The following is a 17,888-nucleotide window of genomic DNA, read 5'->3' as shown; positions in this document are numbered from 1 at the left end:
TTCTCACACACTGGACGGGTTAGGGCTGGTATCTCTGGGGGGCGGGCCCTTGCTGTCTAGTTCTGTATCATTCATGGGCCCTAGAACACTGCCAGACATGTGGATGATCCTTAATTACACACATAATTCCTAACTGATTGCTTTTAGCCATTATATAGTTCAGAGTTAATTATTATCTTAGACCTCTAATAAATACAGACACCACATGTCTTTTACTTAAACAATTAAACAGCTGTCTTCTAAAAGCAAGAGGAGGCTTAATGCAAACATACTGGTTCATTTAAGGGCTTGCTATTTTCCCAGCATTACAGCTCCATAAGAAAGGACTGGAATATACCCCTTTTGTTTTGATAGGCCATCAGTTTGTGTTCCAGCTAAGGCATTTTCAGAACTACTAGAGATTCCCATGTACACTACTAGAGAAAATGGGGAACTGTTAAGCAATCATTAACAGGGACTAGGATGTGGTGTGTGAGACAGCAACAAGACTGGTTTAGTCTAACACGTTATCAATAGTTTTGTATTTATCAATACCAACCGTGGTTTTGGAAATTTAAATGATAAAAAAAATGAGACTAGTGATAAATTCTAATAACCAATTGGAATTTACAAATTATTTAAAATCAAATATACTATTGTAAAAAAAAAAATGAACCCCAATATATTCATAAACTATGCACATACACTAAAAAGGAAAACCAACGAGTCAATAAATTCTTAAACACAAGAACGTACCTGCATGTTCTCTCTCAGATCTGTGGCATCCCGTATAGGGGGCTGGGCATTCTTGAACACCTCATCTACAGTTTTAATCCACAGTGTTCTCAAAGATGCATACTCCCTGGATTTCTTCCCTTTTCTCACAGAAAGGCCCCTTTTATGAGGTTTCCCTCCTCCTCTTCGGTTAGTGATAGCCACATGGACGAAGAGCGAAGCATGCGCTAGCACCTCTCCTGTCAACGACTGGAGGGGGACGTGGCGGTAGCCCGTCTGTAAACATTCAAAGGGAATTGTGTACTGACCAATAAACTCATCCCCAATGTAGTCATCGTCGAGTACTACGAAGCGCACCATGGCCAGTTCAGGGAGGTTGATTTGAAATTCAAAGCTTTCATCAAAAATGGGAGCGTCTCCATTCTGGTGCACTGTTTTTGTCCTTTGTTCTGCACAGTCGGCAGGGATTCCGTGAATTTCAATATAGACATAAGGATCCACCACGTCACCTTTTGCACCTGATCCTTTGGGTTTGGGAAAGTTCTGCCCGCTGATAATTTTAATGTGGAGAAGCTGAGGTGAGACTCCTGGCACAGAGTCCTTCGTATTGGCGCTGAAGAAAGAAACTTCCTCCCTCATGATGGCTGGCCGAAGGACATAGCCACAGTTTCCATTCTGCCTAAACCAGCCAATATTCAGGTCCATCATCAGTCCTGGGGTCTGAAAGTTCATGGCAACGATCTGACAACCACATTTCCAAAAGTCTTGAGGGTTCATGTTACTAGAGTCAATTCTCATTGGACTGGGAAACACCCGAGCAAGAAAACGTTTGTTGTAATTCACAAAGTCCCCTGGATTTTCATTGGCGTATTTGCTGGCAAGCACTTCGTTAAAGGAACAGACTTCCCAGTACTTCTGAACCTGGAATGACACCTGAAATTCTTTGAACTGAACCGACTTGCAGATGCTTACCAGCTCAGACAGTTCTTTACAGAGCTGAAACCGCTTCACAGCCACATTGTTGGGCTGCTCCACGTTCTCTTTTCCCACCCTCTGAGACATTTCTGCTCCTTCGTCTTCATCAGTAACATCTCCTTCTACTCCAGAGCAATTTGAGGACAGCTTCTTTGCTTTAATTAGTATCTTCCCTTTCAGGACATCTGGGGATGGCAGATAAGATTCCTCCACGTTGGGCGATGTTGTGTAGAGCTTGTCTCCTAAAATCTTCTTCATGTGTTGAACCATTACCTTTTGTTGTTTAATAGAACAGTGATTTTCTAAACACAAGATAAGAGGATACTCTGAAGCAAGGAATGCATACTTGTTAATAATATCAATGACACTGCGGAAGACTATCTGAGAGGTCATGGTGTGGCCCGTGTAAATTACAGGTTCATTATCTGGCCCATCCCATACATCTAATTCAACACTCCGGCAACCCATTTTAAGAGCTCGAATGTATCCTGTGATATCAGAGGGACCTCGGAACTGATCCTCTATCAAGTACGTATTATGAGATGAGTTTATAAAGTAATGAGACAAGGGTTGCTTCATATCCTGACAGACCTTCTTATGTTCTGGATCAAATATATAACAGTCAGGTGACATAAGGTAATTAGTGAACCCGTCTATGGAGAGCCAGCCCTTTTCCTGACCCTCTTTGGATGGCTCATATTTGTGAATAATTGCAAGGCTTATTTCCTCATTTATATGTGCCACACCCTGTTCTGCCTCAAGAAACATCATGAGGTCCTTGGTATCAAGGAATTCTTTATTGCTTGAAAACTGAACTAAAAGGAAATAAATTTCAGGTCTGGTACAAAGCTCATGGAAAACCTCGACAAATTCTTCCCTTCTGACGTCCGTACCAGCTTTGTCCTTGGATTTGTGCAATTCTTTGAACTTAAGCTCAATTTTGCTAGTTTTTAAACCAGGATTGAGGTTTCTGATACACTGCACAGCATTACACAGAGTTATATGTCCAAGGTTATCTACATCAATTTCACTAAACATTTGTGAAACCCAAGAAGTCCTCATGTTGTCTTGGCTACTTTCTAACATATCAAGTGTATGTTTTCCATAAGAAATTAGGTACCGCAGTCCCGTAACCCAGATGTTCGCAACGTCTGCAGAGTTGGCAACCAAATCGAGTGACTCATAATTCTCTCCATATATGACTGAAAATGCACAATCTTCAGATATCTGGTCAGAAATGCCATTGCTGCGGAATATGTCTGTATTTTTTCCTGTTCTCACTTCCTTGATGGATTTAATATCAATCTTGGCTTTCTCAGAATCCTTCTTAGATGGTTCCCACCTCAGGCTCTGCATGTCGGCATCCAGTAAAAAATACCTATGGTAAATCCTGGAGTTGGAGCGAACCTTTTTGAGTTCTGAGCCCTCAACCATTGAATTGATGCAATCACTTGCACTGCTGATCTTCTTCTCTGTAGGCATGCTACTGAATGACACTGTCTTTTTCCGTTCTCTTTTCTGTTTTGTACCATCCTAGGAGAAAAAAAGAAATAGTGTATTAGAATAACATAAACATAGGTTTCTATGTTTAACACTAGGAATAAAAATTTAATTTCCTTGAAAAAAATTACACTCTCAGGATTTCCTATTGTGTGTCCTATGACGAACGATACTCATTCACTTCTGAAGCTTAGAAGTAGCCTTGGAGTTTACAGCTTAATACAAACAGGTAAAAACGTCACTATTGAATAACTGCCATCCATGAGTGTCAGGAAACACAATTGCAGTAACACTCAATGAAATCTTGTACAGAAAACTGGCTACATAATTTGCAGTGTCCAGGGAAAAATGAAAATGCAGGACTTCTTGCTCAAAAACTAAGAATTTCAAGAAGGGCACGAAGAGCATTACGTGCACGGTCCTTCTGAGTGTGGAGCCTGTACAACGCACAGGTCATACACCCAGGAAGCAGGCCCTGTTTGTATATACATCTCCTACACCAGTGTTTCTCAAAGGGTTGTCACTCAATCACTTGTCCCAGAATCACCTGGGTTACCTGGTTAAAATGCAGATTCACAGGCTCATGGAATCAGATCTCTAGGGGGTAATGCCAGGAGTTTCCATTTTAGGCAATGCTCTAGGTGATGGGGGTGTACAGTAAAAGTTTGAAAACCACTTCCTGACCACTTGCACTCACTGGGCTATAAGACGCCTGGACTATTTCTGGAAACTATATATATCAAATGACCAGAAACAGCTAAGTATGAACCATTAAATTGTGTGTTAAATGAGTAGACACTGGAATTCCAGCAGAAATCTCTGGCTCTTCAGAGTCTCATATTAAATTAGCCACGGTCCTAAATACTTCAGACAGATATGGTTTTACTGTTGCAGTTGTATTAAGTCTGGGTAGGTGGCTTAAGTCTGGGTAGGTGGCCTAGATTCCAGCTGGAGGTGCTTCTAAAATGTTAGAGGCTGGATTTATTAAAGCCCACTACCATGCACCAAGCTCATGCTTAGAACAACGTCACCAAGTACTTCAAATATTAACAGAAGACTAATACTACCAAGTGAAAACTTCAGGCAGCACCTATTTCTAAAGAAGTCTGCACCACCAATAACACACTCAACTTTCCTGCATAACGTAGCAGGTGCCCACCTTAAGGAGCTGACGGCACATCTATGTGTGTATTTAAGTTCTTTTCCTGTACAGAAGCCTTTATTGTTAAAAAAAAAAAATTGTTCAAATCTCACCTTTCGCAATTTTAACCTAAAACATGATATTGCCTTTCAGGAGGTGTATGCAATTTGTGATGAATTTTCAGTCAGTCATTATATTCATAAATTAGGGATAGAGATGAAGGTTGGGATTGTATAACTTTCATGGCAATACAGAAAAAAGCATGCAAAATATTATACAAAGGTGATTCTAACTTTCCTGCTCTGGAGAGAATCTATTTTGAATAAAATCTCTAAATTTTAAAAAGCGATTATGCTATTCTCTGTGTCTGAAATTTAAAACCACTTTTACTTTTTGACTACCTATACTTCCAAAGCAATTTGCAGAAGGTAATAAAACTTAAACTTTAAATCATATGGGTATCATTTCCTTCCAAGTTTCAAAATGAACCATAGAGGCTTTTGTGATCTGCATGCCAAGAGAAAACACAGAAGCCACAAGGCAGAGTATTTCTTTACAACTGTATCCTCAGAACAATGAAGTGCAGAAGACATAAAAACTGTGGTAATTATATCCATAAGATATATCGTATTGTAGCTGTTCCAAATCCCTAAAGTGTAGATTGTATTCTATCTATTCAAGCGAGTTGGCATGAAATTAAATTTGTAATCAGCCATGCATAAGGGCATGAAACAAATGTATAAATTTCCTATTTTTCAGAATGACCGTTGTCTTTACCTTTAAAAACACATATTTACCTTTAATAACGACAACATACTAAGTAAGGGAATTTTATAATCTTTATAAATTATATCTCAAAAGTGCCACTAGCAAAAAGAAGTCACAAAGATAAATGGAGGTTCTTACCCATTAAAAATATATATAACGTTTTCTCAACACTGTAATCTTTTATTCTGTCACTTTTAACATATTGATTAATATTCGACTACCACTTTCTAATTTATTAGAAATGATGCATTTCAAATTCATAGCTCTCTTTGTTATTAAGAGGGAAAAGCTGTATTGCAAAGCAGGTTAATCACATACATACGTGTTCACACACCCACATCTGTGGGACAGGCGGCAGCTTAAACATCATACTTGTGGCTTTTTAAACATTGCCTTGCTTTTCACAAGCCAGCCCAGGCTTTGACTGGTGACTTCTGATCATCGATTGTAGACACATGAATATGACGGTCACCACAGCATAGGCTGCTGTCATGACAGCAGGGACTCCCCTTACCAGAGACTTCCCGTCTCTTCTTCCCCTTCTTCTGCTGTTGCCTAGAACCATCCCGTCCTCTCCATAGCACACCGAGGCCTGAACGAAAAGGTCTGTTTCTCCTTCCTCGCTAGCAGATAAAGCTATTAGAAAACATGGATAGAAGAGTGTGCTTGCTTAGAGACCAAAAAGGAGAGCAGGTGTGAGCTTCCAATCATCATTGGATGGACCAGAATCACGGGCTGGAAGCAACAGGTGGATATGAAGGCAGGCTGGTCCCCCACGGCCCAGAGGAAAGGAAAAGGAAGACAGAGGCACTTGGGAGGGAAGGAGAATTGAGGATCAGCAGCAGGAGATCCAGGCCCCCAAGTTGCCTGACTCCCAGAATCTTTATCCCCCTCCTACTCATTTCTACCTGCCTTTCACTTTTTAGCACAGCAGTGATCAAGTACTTGCATCAGCTGAGCAGCTGGTCAGTAGCAGAGTTGGAATCTATTTACTATGTCGCCTCTTAGTGTTAATTAGTCTAAATTTAATACTGAAAAGTGATCAAACTATTTGTGCTACACACATAGTTTTTTTTTTAACTAAAAGAAAACTAAATGTATATAACTTATATGCACTAATCACCTAAAACCAGAGGAAAAAACACAAGTTTCTGCTGACAGGGAGGTGCCTCAAAATACTTTTAAAAATAATATAAACAATGTTTCAGAGCTGGCTCTTACACTATACGTACTCGTCCCCTAAAGCTTCTGAGTGGTGACAACAACATGTAAGCTTGGTCCACTGTGCATTTCTGCTACTCTCTCAGCACTTACTAACATCAAAGAAGGAATACAAAACAAACGCCCAGTCTGGAAGAAAACCAGCTTCCAAAAGAACCCACCTCCACTTCAATCCTGAAATTCTGAATTCTAGATAAACAATTATAAAATTTCGAACTGGAAAAAAGCTTAAAGATTCATTTAACCAACATTTATCTATAGAATAACAATTTTGTACCAGGAATGATTTTAAGAAAGCAATGAACTAGATAGAAAGAGACTGAGCAAGCTTTTCCGCACCACAGCAAATTCAGGAAGAATAAAAATATGTATAGAACTTACATGTAACATTAAAAATGGAAATAGCCATATTGAGTCCCCTGGAAAAACATACGTATTTCTAACAGACTGCCTACTTTATTTAATAGAAGTTTGTCACTACCTTTTGGCCACTAATATTATCATCTGGGATATTTAAGAGGTAACAGCAATTTCATAAGTGGGCATGGGCAACTTCATACATTCTCATCCTGAAGTGAGGTAAAACAAATAGGTGGGCCTCATTCCTTCTGATGGCAACAAAGTGCTTGGCACTGATCCAATCATTCTAGCTCATTCTGGAGAAGAGGAACCTATCTGAAGAGTCGGAGTCTCGTCTCAGGGCACATGGTTGACGTCCTGCTGGAAGAGAATTGCCTTGTGTTCTCTTGTATTTCAAAACTGACTTGTTTCCATTCTCTGTTGGATTATTTCTCAACAAACACCATGAGAAAATGATGCATCAATATCCAGACTGAAGACACTGGCAACAACAGTGAAGAAGTCTAGGCAGTGATTCTGGTCTGGGGCGAGGGCAGCACAGAAGTGGGAGGGGACGCACTGTGAAAACAAAGCAGTGGGTCATCTTTCTGGATTGTTTTGAGTCAAGCTATGTAATTTGATTAAAAGGGTATGAGACCTTTATGTTCATTTAAAGGCGTCTAGGATTAAAGAGAGCTGAGAAAGAGCAGGTTAAAGAAATTTCTATCCTTAACAAAACAAAACACCCCGGACACAACCTGAGGCCCATGAAAGGAGCACAGCAAGGCCTACTCTTTCTTCAGCTCAGTAACAATAACTCTGAACATAAGGAATAAGTCATGCTGGGCACATCAGGGTTACCTCGCAAGGTTTTTCATACATCTTCAAAACTTTGATGTGCTCTCCAAGATGAGCAAAAGGGGGAAAAAAAAAAGGATCTGGAGCAAAAACGGTCACTCTGAAGGTCGTTTTACACAACCAGAGGAACTGAAAAAGAATCAAACAAGTTGAAGAAAATCTAGGTATGGTCAAATGCTGCTTCCCACTCACGTGGAAGGGCACTTTATTGCAAGTAACGGAAAGCTACTCGCCCATGGATACCTCTCCTCATGGGCCGCCTCCTCCATGACGCCCTCTACTGTATTCTAAAAGCTCACCCAGCCCAAGTTTGGCAATAAGTCTTTGAGGGCACAGATCTGCTAATGGCTTGGAAACCTGTGGGTGACTTGAAAGTCACAAATGTGGGCAAGTACAGTTCAGACAATAGCTTAGAATGCAGAAAGTCAAAAGGGAATGTCACTTCCACTCTAACAAGAAAAAGCCAGACTATGAAGTCATAGCTTTTCTTGTATCCATCAGAGAACTGTGGTCACTAGGCAGCCAAGGGAACTGAATTTCAAAGAGTGACAAGCCCTTCTAAGGAGAGACAAGACATAGAAACTTCCACATCTGGCAGAGCATGGGAGGAAGAGGCCACCATGGGAGCACGTAAGAAGAAATCAGCTAAAATTTTAAGGAATTCTGGAGGCCAAGTGTGGGCTAGCATATCAGTTTAGAGTAACTTGGAGCCCCAGATGCAGGGAGAGTTTGTACTCACTTGTAGCCTTCTTGACAGGTGCTCCTGAGAAAGACTGGAGACAGAGCGGAGAGGGAGCCCCTTTCCAGGGCAGAGGCATGCAGCAGGTGACGGCTGCCACTGGGGGACAGCATGAAACTCTGCCTACTTCCCCAACCACCTTCTCATATAAGCAAAAGCCTTAAGCAACTAGGGGAAGGGCAGCAAGCCCTCTTTCTCCCAGGGCCACTGGAAGAAGGGCAGAAGAACCTCTTAGACTCGGGAGGCTGCACCAATCACAGCAGAACTGTGCTACCACCAGAAGAGAGACAGAAAACTGTCTCCTGCCCAAACTCACCACGGATCCAGGCAGAGTTCGGCTGCCTTGGGGAGCAGGGCAGAAGCGCTGAGAAGGTCCCACCCCTGAGGCCCAGGTGCACAGGGCTGCCTAAGATCGAAACTAGACCAGGAGGACTAAGAATTCCCCCTAACTCGACCAGAAGCCTCGCACCAAGTAGCAAGCAGTGCACCACGGAGGAAGGGCAAGAGCACAGAATGAGACCCCTTTCTAACACAGGCGTTCGCAAATGAAAGCTGAGGGTGGCACAGGAAAAACGAGTACACCCTCCAGGAAGCCAGCCCCCACTTAAACACAAGGTTACAGTGGCCCTCCGGCCGAGGAATTTGAAGGTAACAACAGCAATTCTAAACACAAACCCAGATCAATTATTGACTAGACTGACTCAACTTCCTAACACCAATGACCTGGAAGAAAAAGAGGCATGTTCATTTCTGAGCATAAATAATATTTACCTCAGCCTCTATTAAATATGATGTCTAGCATTCAATAAAAATTACAGGATACACACACACAAAACATAAGAAAAAATACCATTGTCAAGCGATAAAGCAATCAATAGAGCCAGACTCAGAAGTGACCTAGATGTTGGAACTATCAGACAGGGACTTTAAAACAACTATTATCAATAGATAAAAAAAGTCTAGCGAGGAAAGTGGACAATATTCATGATCAAATGGGCTATTTCAGCAGAAAGATGGAAATTATAAAAAACAGTTCAATGGAAATGCTGTTTAAAAACCCCAAATATCAGAGATGATGAATTCCTTTGATAGGATTATAAGCAGACTGAACACAGCCAAGGAAAGAATCAGTGAATTTTAAGAGAGGTCAACAGAAATTATCCAAACTAAAACACAAGGAGACAAGAGAGTGAAAAAGTACAAAACTGTGCATCCCAGAGCTGTTGTGTAACATATGTGAAAATAGAGTCCCAGTTGGAAAAGAGAGAAAGAGAATATGGCAGAAGAAATATTTACAGAAATAACGTCCTAGAATTTTCCAAAATTAGACCCAAGAAACTCAAGCAGGATCTCACACACACACACACACACACACACACACACACACACCCCTAGACATATCATAGTCAAACTGCTGAAAAACAAATACAAAGAGGCAAAGCTTTAAGGTAGCCAGGCTAAAAATGAAAGTGATATACAGAGGAACTCAGATAAGAATTATAGTCCAGATGGATCATAGGTGATCCACTTACATCTAACCACAGGTTGTCTACTTGACCCAGCTTGCAAATGTACTACATATAATAGTTTTATGGGAAAAGTTATTCTCTTTTAAAAGACTGTCCCCTTTTTTCCTGTTCCTAAATTGCCTAAACTATTCCTCTTCCTAAATTTCCCCGTGCTTCCACAGACAAGGTGTCCCTAATCTGATATAAATCTTTGAGGGGTCACAGATGGGTTTCAGAGGCCCCACAAGACTGTGACTGGATTCTGAAAGTGATTTGCAAACCCATCCCTCTTCCTTTAGAAAGTTTAGAATCATGGCCTTTTTAACACAAACTTTAGGAGGCAAAGAAAAAGATCATCATTTCCTAAGAAAGAATGCCAGCCTTAAATGTTAAAGGTAAAGGATAAATGTTTCACAGGGTTGTAAAGAAAATTAAGGCTATCCTAAAGAGAAACGACAAAGGGAGAGACAGGAAAGAGAAAGGAAACTACATAATTTATGGATATGTCATAGAATTTTACTAATAGAAACAGCAAAATCAATCAATCATAGAAAGAGCTCTTACTTATAGCTGTGAAATGGTTTTCTTCATTCCAAGGTAGAACAAAATAATCCAATAGTTTATAAACTTTCTAGTGCTATAAGTCACCCACAGAAATACTACAGGTCACATGATATGAGCTAGCATTGCATAACTATGCCTCAGTTTTCCGACCTGTAAATATAGATCAAAAAACTACCTACACCGCCCCCATATGTTATTTATATTACCTACTTCATAGGGTTGTTATAAAGATAAACTGAGGCCATATTTGGAAAAGCGCTCTAAATGCTGCTTGAAATTTTGTACATCCTACATTAGATCCTGTTCAATAAATACATTTCAGGCTGAAATTATTTCTTCATGAAAGAAAAAATAACAAGAAACACTATCATAAATGTGTAACTGCAATACTCTGATCACTTCTAATTTGTTGAAAGTTAGTCCCATCCCAGAAGAAAACAGAATGAACGTCACTCCCTCTGGGTCTTGTTTAACTGAGGCCATTACTTAATGCTACCAAAGAACTTTTGAGCACAATCAAATGGATGTGATGCCCAACATATACTGGGAAACTGTCAAAGATAGTCAGATGCCCTCTCAAAATAAAGCTTCAGAGGGCTGTATCCCCACATTTATAGGGAAAAAATAAGTAAACCATTTCTTAGTCTTTTGTTAATTTTATATCCCATCAATATAGTTAAAATTACAATTTAATTCATGTGTTAAGTGTTAATATATAAAAACAAAAATTTAAAGCAGTGATCTCCATAATATTTTTGTCTAAAAAATAAGTAACTGACTTGGCTCAAAGCACTTTCTGATCAGAATTATTCAGATGATTCCTTCTACTTCATACTTCCATGTTATTTCCTACAGTGTTCAAAACAACTATAGGTAAAGAAAACGAATTTCCAATTCTTGTAAAATGAAGTTTTCAAGGTCAGGTTAAGGTTTCCAAATCATTTGATGTAAGGGGTTGTACCTGTTTTTAAAACAATGGGGTCTTTAATTATGAAATCAGAGGACCATAATGGAACACAATATATTCATGATAACACTCTTTGGGGGAAACATTTTCACTACTACTGAAGTATTTATTCAAAGTAAATTTACAAAACCATAATGTACATCTGTGTCCAACGTAAATTGCAATAAAATTCGTCAGTTTTCTCCAGTAATGAAAACCTTGCTGGTGAGCACCAAGCTCCTATAAACTACACTAGCGCTACTTTATATTCCAGTGAAAATATTGATGCTAATGAATTTTAATTTATGATCTATAATAATGGTACTTAAGTGGCCGACTTTGGTGTGAAAACTGTCAGTGTTTCTCAACTGTGTGTATGGTGATTCCTTATTCAGCATATTATAAAGCCTGTTGACTTCCTATACTACAGAGCTATTTCAAGATGTGGTTACATAACTTTAATTGTTAATAAATGCCTGGCAAATCATACTGAATTTTAAAAGGTATGCAAGTCGAATCACATACTGTGAATTCTTAGCTACAAATATGATCAACTTTAAGAGTAACTTCTCAATCAATTTTTCCCCCTAAATTGTGCTGTTTCTTCACTATTTCAGGATAGCTTAGGAGGAAGAATTTATTTTCCTCGTTTTTTTTAATCCTTAAATCTGTCATTGCTTGGCATTGAAGGAAAAAGGATGACAATCCAGGGGTAGTCAGGAGTCAGGAGGAAGCTTCCGTAGAGATCCGTATGCCTGCTTTGGGCCACGTCCACCATAGAGAAGGAAGAACAGTAGCTCTTTCAGTCAGAAATTTTAATATTTCCACAATTATTTTAAAATTAAAATTTTTTAAGGAAAATTGCTTCACTGACAAGTTATTATGCAATCATCCTGTTTATTATTTTGTTTTTATCTTGTCCTGAGGGACAAAAAACTTCTTGCTGGGGTATTTTTTAATCCAATGGTTTATTTGCATATGAAATTAGTACGTGTGTGCAAGAACAATTAGATCAGAAAAACAAAAAAAGAAACAAAATAATGAATCATATAAAAGGGAAACAGCTTTCTACAGAATATGCTTTTAAGTTTCAAGCCATTCATGAGCCTGCACTAGTCCAGCCCTCAATGTTGTCTCTTCTCCAACTAATACAGTATTTATAGTCTCTACCCTATAATTTAACACTTAATTATAGTCTTATTCAGTTCTCTAATTGTTTTATGTGGGTTAGCCTTATCTCCTCAAGTAGAAAGTGAACTTTTTGAGGGGTTGGGCCACGTCTTACATTCTACAGCCCCTGGCTGGACCAATGCTGGCAGTCAGAACAATAACCCCTTTTGATGAACTGGTAATCTCAATGATAAAGGAGTCAATCCAACAAGAGAATATAACATTTGTAAATATTTATGCACCAACATAGGAGCACCTAAATATACAAAGCAAATATTAATAGATCTAAAGAAAGAAAGAGCAATACAATAATAGTAGGGGACTTTAATACCCCACTTTCATCAATGGATTGATCATCCAGATAGAAAATCAATAAGGAAACATTAGCCTTACATGACATGTTAGACCAGATTGACTTAATAGACATATATAGAATATTCTATCCAAAAGCAGCAGAATACACATTTTTCTCAACATTCTGGAATATTCATTCCAATATCCTAGAACATTCTCCAGGATAGATCATATGTTAGGCCAAAAAACAAATCTTAATAAATTTAAGAAGACTGAAATCATATCAAACATCTTTTCTGACCACAAGGGTATGAAACTAGAACAATTACAAGAAGAAACCTGGAAATTCACAAATGTGTGGAGATTAAACAATGTGCTATCGACCAACCAATGGGTCAAAGAAGAAATTAAAAAAATACCTTGAGACAAATGAAAATGGAAATACAATACACCAACAGTTACGGGATACTGCAAAAGCAATTTTCAAAGTTCATAGTGATAAATGATTATATTAAGAAACAAGAAAGACCTCAAATAAGCAACCTAACTTTACACTTCAAGTAACCAGAATAAGAAGAACAAACTAAGCCCAAAGTTAGTAGAAGGAAGGAAATAACAAAGATCAGAGTGGAAAGAAATGAAATAGAGGCTAAAAAGACAACAGAAAACATCAATGAAACTAAAAGCTGGTTTTTTGAAAAGAAACAAAATAGACAAACCTTTAGCTAGACTCACCAAGAAAAAAGAGAGAGGACTCAAACAAATAAAACCAGAAATGAAAGAGGAGACATTACAACTGGTACTACAGAAATACAAAGAAGAGTCTGAGGAGGATTGGTGTTAATTCTTCTTTAAAGGTTTGGTAGAATTCACCAGTGAAGCTGTCTGCTTCTGGGCTTTTCTTTGTTGAGAGGTTTTCACAACAACTTTAAAGCACTTACTTTTTAACAAACTGCTTTTCGTATAGTTATCACATGTTCTTATTATTGAGATGCCTCTAAGATGTGTTATTTGTTTATTATACATTATATACATGTGCTAGCTACTAACAGATTGTGTATGCTGGAAAACATTCACAAAACTAAACCGAAGTTCTAATATTTTCTTCCAGGCTTATTCAACACGGCAACTAAACCATGAGCCCCAAGCTCAACGCAATGGCCCAGAGGGCTTTAGAGACCCTTCCCCTGCCTTGCAGCCCTCAGCCAAAAAAACCTTGCAGGTCTTCTGCATGGATCCCAAGTCCCCACCTCACAGAGCAGCTTCCAGCTGGGGTGGATACTCCATGCCTACCTTTTCTTCTTGTTCTTCACCCAGACAGGCCTCTGGCCAGGTCCCTCAAACACCCTAACTCCTGGTGAATCTGCCCTCTACCACTCACTCTGCTCTGCCTTCCAGGAAGAAGGAATAACAAGTGCGAAGACCTTGAGGCTCAAGCGAACTTGAGTACTCCAGTGCTAAACAGAGACTAGTGTGGCTGAAGTGTAGTTAGCTGGGTGAGACTGGAGGGGGATGAAACCACAGAGGGGCAGAGGCCAGATCCTGTAGAATCTTATAGGAAGGCATTTGGATTTCATTCTAAGGGCAACTCCTTGAAGGACAGTGTTGTGATCTGACTTACCCTTTTAATACAGTGACAAGTGGGGAGGGGATGAGAATGGGGCAAGACTGGAAGCAGAGAGACAGTTAAGAGAAAACTACAGTATCCCAAACATGGGATGATGGTAGCTGGGACCACAGTCGTGACAACAAAGGTGGAGAGAGGTGGACGGCTTCAAAATAATTTAAACGATAGAGCTGACAACATTTGCTGATGGACTGGATGCAGCAAATGAGAGAAATGCAGAAAGCTAAGATAACTGTCAACTTCCTGGCTTGATTAAATGGCACATGATGGTGTCATTTATTTAGATGGGGAAGAATAAGGAATAGATTTTGGGGGAAAATCAGTAGTTTTGTTTTGAACATGGTGAGTTTGAAATGCCTCTAGATATCCAAGTGGAGATGTCAAGCAGGCAGCTAAATATATGAATCTGGAAATCAGGAGAGAGGTCAAGCCTACAGATATAAATTTGGAAGCCATAGCACACCGGTGGCCACAAGAGATTACCTAGTGAAAGAGGAGAGAGAAGAGAAGTCGGCCTCGGATTGAATCTGTTGCATTCTAATATTTTAGGTTGGGTAGAGAAAGAAGGACTGGCAAAAAAGGCAAGAAAGTAGAAGCCAGAGATGTAATAGTGACTCCAGAATATCATGGTGTTACAGCAGCCAAGAATAAAGTATTTCAATAAGAATAGAGTAGTCAACAATGCTTCTGGAGGGTCAGGTCAGAAGAGTGACTTATGTTCAATATTAGCATAGTCTCTCCAGCTTCCTTATGGTTGCTGTTTGCATGATATATCTTTTCCCATCCTTTTGCTTTTAACCTATTTGTACCTTTGAATTAAAGTGCAGACAGCATACAGTTGGATCTTTAAAAAAAAAAAATCCAGTCTGACAATCTCTTTCTTTGTTTGGATTATTTAATCCATTCACATTTAATGTTATTATTGATATAGTTGGATTCACATCTGCCACTTTGCTTTTTCTTTTCAATGTGTCTCACGTCTTTTCGTTCTTTTATTCCTTCTTTAATGCATTCTTTGATGTTAACTTAGTATGATTAGTATTAGTATGATGTTAAGTTAGTGAGGTATGTTTGAGATTTGGCAGCACAGAGTTCTTTGGTGACCCTGGCAGGAGCAGTTTCAGGGTAGTAAAAACTGCCATAAGGCTTCTGGAGTGAGCTGGAGACTAAAAGGGAAATGAGGAATGGAGACAGTGAGTGTAGTTAACTCTATGAAGAAGGAGCCAGGGAAGGGAATTGGTGGTTAGAGGGAGGGAGAGTTTCTTTGTTTATTCAGATTGACGATATTAGAGCAAGTTTCTATGCTGAAGAGATTTTTCCAATAAAGAAGGGAAAATTAATGATGCAGGAGAAAGGGAACATATCTCTGAAGGAACAAAGTCCTTGGGAAAGCAAGACGAGATGGGATCATGATTCGCTTTCCCCAAGGGGTGACTTTTGAGCTGGATCCTGATGGAAAATGAAAAGGAAGGGAAGGCTAATCAGACCGAACAGTATATGCAAAGACATGAGATACAAAAGAGCCTGCAGTGTTTGAAGAAGCTCATGAGCCTATAGGCAGGGTAAGGGGAGGCAGGCAAGAGGAGGCTGAATGTGAGACCTGCAGGCAACACCGCAGAGTGAGGCTGCCAGCTTCTGTGGGAGAGGAGTCAGCACCTCCTCTGAGAAGGCCTCTGCAGCCTTGGGAGTGCATGTTCCCATGCTACAGACAGAAAAAATACAAATATGTACAAAACCGATAATCACGTGCAGTTTTCCTGTGTGTGCAAATACAACTCACCACCTGTTTTACAAGGTCAACAAACGAAAAAGGCCTCATTTGTTTTACAACTTTAAGAATCACCTGCCCGTTCACGTAGGTATTTATTTTGTTTCTGCCTTAACTGTCTAATAAAACTGAGCTAAAGGATAGGCTATGTTTAAATGTGACACAGTTTATTGATCCCCCTGAATGAATGAATGAACTCAAAGATTACCACTTGAAGGATCACCATTTTAACACCAGACAGAAACCTGTATAATTTAAAAACAACTTTTTTAAACAGTTATAATTATTTGAAAATGTTATAGTACACAATGTTATAATCCAAACTTTTTTTAATTATTGAAAAAATTTTAAATTATAGTCAATTCCAAATCTACTGTTTTTCTACTTAGAGGTATTACATGCAAATAAAAGATTTTCTAACACAAACATCTGCTGAAGTGGCACAGATATTCACAATCTTTGTATCTACTTCACTCATAGCAACAACATACACACACTTTATGTCATACCTGGAGTAAGCCCCATTTTTTAAATTAAAAGCCATACTTGGGTTAAGAAATCAATAAAAACGCCAATGCCTACATGGCAGGAAGCCATAAGACTCGAGCGATTGGTTCAGAGCATTTGCAAAACAGAGCAATGCCAATTTGGATTGCAGAAGGTCCAGTCTGCCATTTTCCTGAATCATCGTATACCCTTTTAAAACTACAAGTCCCTTCCAAATTAATTAGCTCATCAAACTAAAATGAAAAGCAGTTTTAAAAACGAGCAAAATCTCATTATTAATGTATTTTTAAATGGTCTGTGCTGCCAGTGACTAAAGCAATTTAACTGCTTCAATGAAATCTCGTGTCACCATTTCCAGCCCACACTGCTGGAAGTTTTTCTAACTACTGAGAGAAACTACAAGTACCAAATGTACAACTAATTCCATGCAGCACGTACAAAACTCATTCTAAATACAGCTTCCTGAACCTGAATCATGTTTTAAATAATACAACACAGAACACATTATTAACAGGGGTTTCTAGCCATTTTGTATAGAATATAAAACCAGGAAGCTCAGGCAATCCTACAGAGTACATTACTGTAAACTTCAGTTTTGAAAGTTGGAACTAGAAGGCTTTTTATTAATATGCTTCAGGATACCAGTGTGAGAATGAAATATAGGCACTTATAAGGCATGCTTAGATTTTATATAAAGGTATTAAAATGTAAGCTTAAAATGCCACATTTAATTATACTGTATTTTATTTCATTAAAGTTATCCAGGAGTAAAAACAAGGACTAATTCTGAGTCTACTTGCAAACTAATCACCAAAAGCCCTTACTCAGCAGGATGCTGTCCTTATTCCAAGAATGAGGCTGCTATACCAACCACCACTTCTAAATAGTGCTTTGATCTCCGAGAGTTTGAAGCCGACCTTTCAGGGCATTATGCGACTCTACACTGACTTGCTAAGGCCCAAGCGTCTTACAGAAGAGACCTTCAGAGAGAGCACTGGCAAATGAAGCAGCGCCCTGACAGAAGGTTCCAACAGAGGCGGGGAAGACACAAGGCCCCCAGGACCCACAGAGGCAGGGATGGTTGGAACCACCAGCAACTGGTGGACTAGATTCCCCCAACATGGAGTGACATCTAAACTTGGACACTTCCGGGAATGAAAGTGGGAATTATTAATCAATATGCCACAACAACAGGGACTGTTCTGGGCAAAATGAAATGTATGGTCACCCTACTTGAAAGTGACCTTAT

General features: G+C 39.3%; 1 protein-coding gene across 1 annotated transcript in view; it reads right to left on the bottom strand.

Annotated features, from left to right (window-relative positions):
• PLCL2 (phospholipase C like 2) overlaps positions 1-17,888 on the bottom strand; it is a 175,921-nt gene that overhangs the window by 69,866 nt on the left and 88,167 nt on the right. The window contains exon 2 of the mRNA XM_014789821.2: positions 736-3,222. Coding sequence (XP_014645307.2) covers positions 736-3,222 — 2,487 coding nt within the window. The remainder of the gene's footprint in view (positions 1-735; positions 3,223-17,888) is intronic.

Source organism: Ceratotherium simum, chromosome 5, assembly GCF_057802395.1.
Source record: "Ceratotherium simum simum isolate JZ-2026a chromosome 5, ASM5780239v1, whole genome shotgun sequence".
NCBI lineage: Eukaryota > Metazoa > Chordata > Mammalia > Perissodactyla > Rhinocerotidae > Ceratotherium > Ceratotherium simum.
This window is presented reverse-complemented; position numbering and strand designations above follow the sequence as displayed.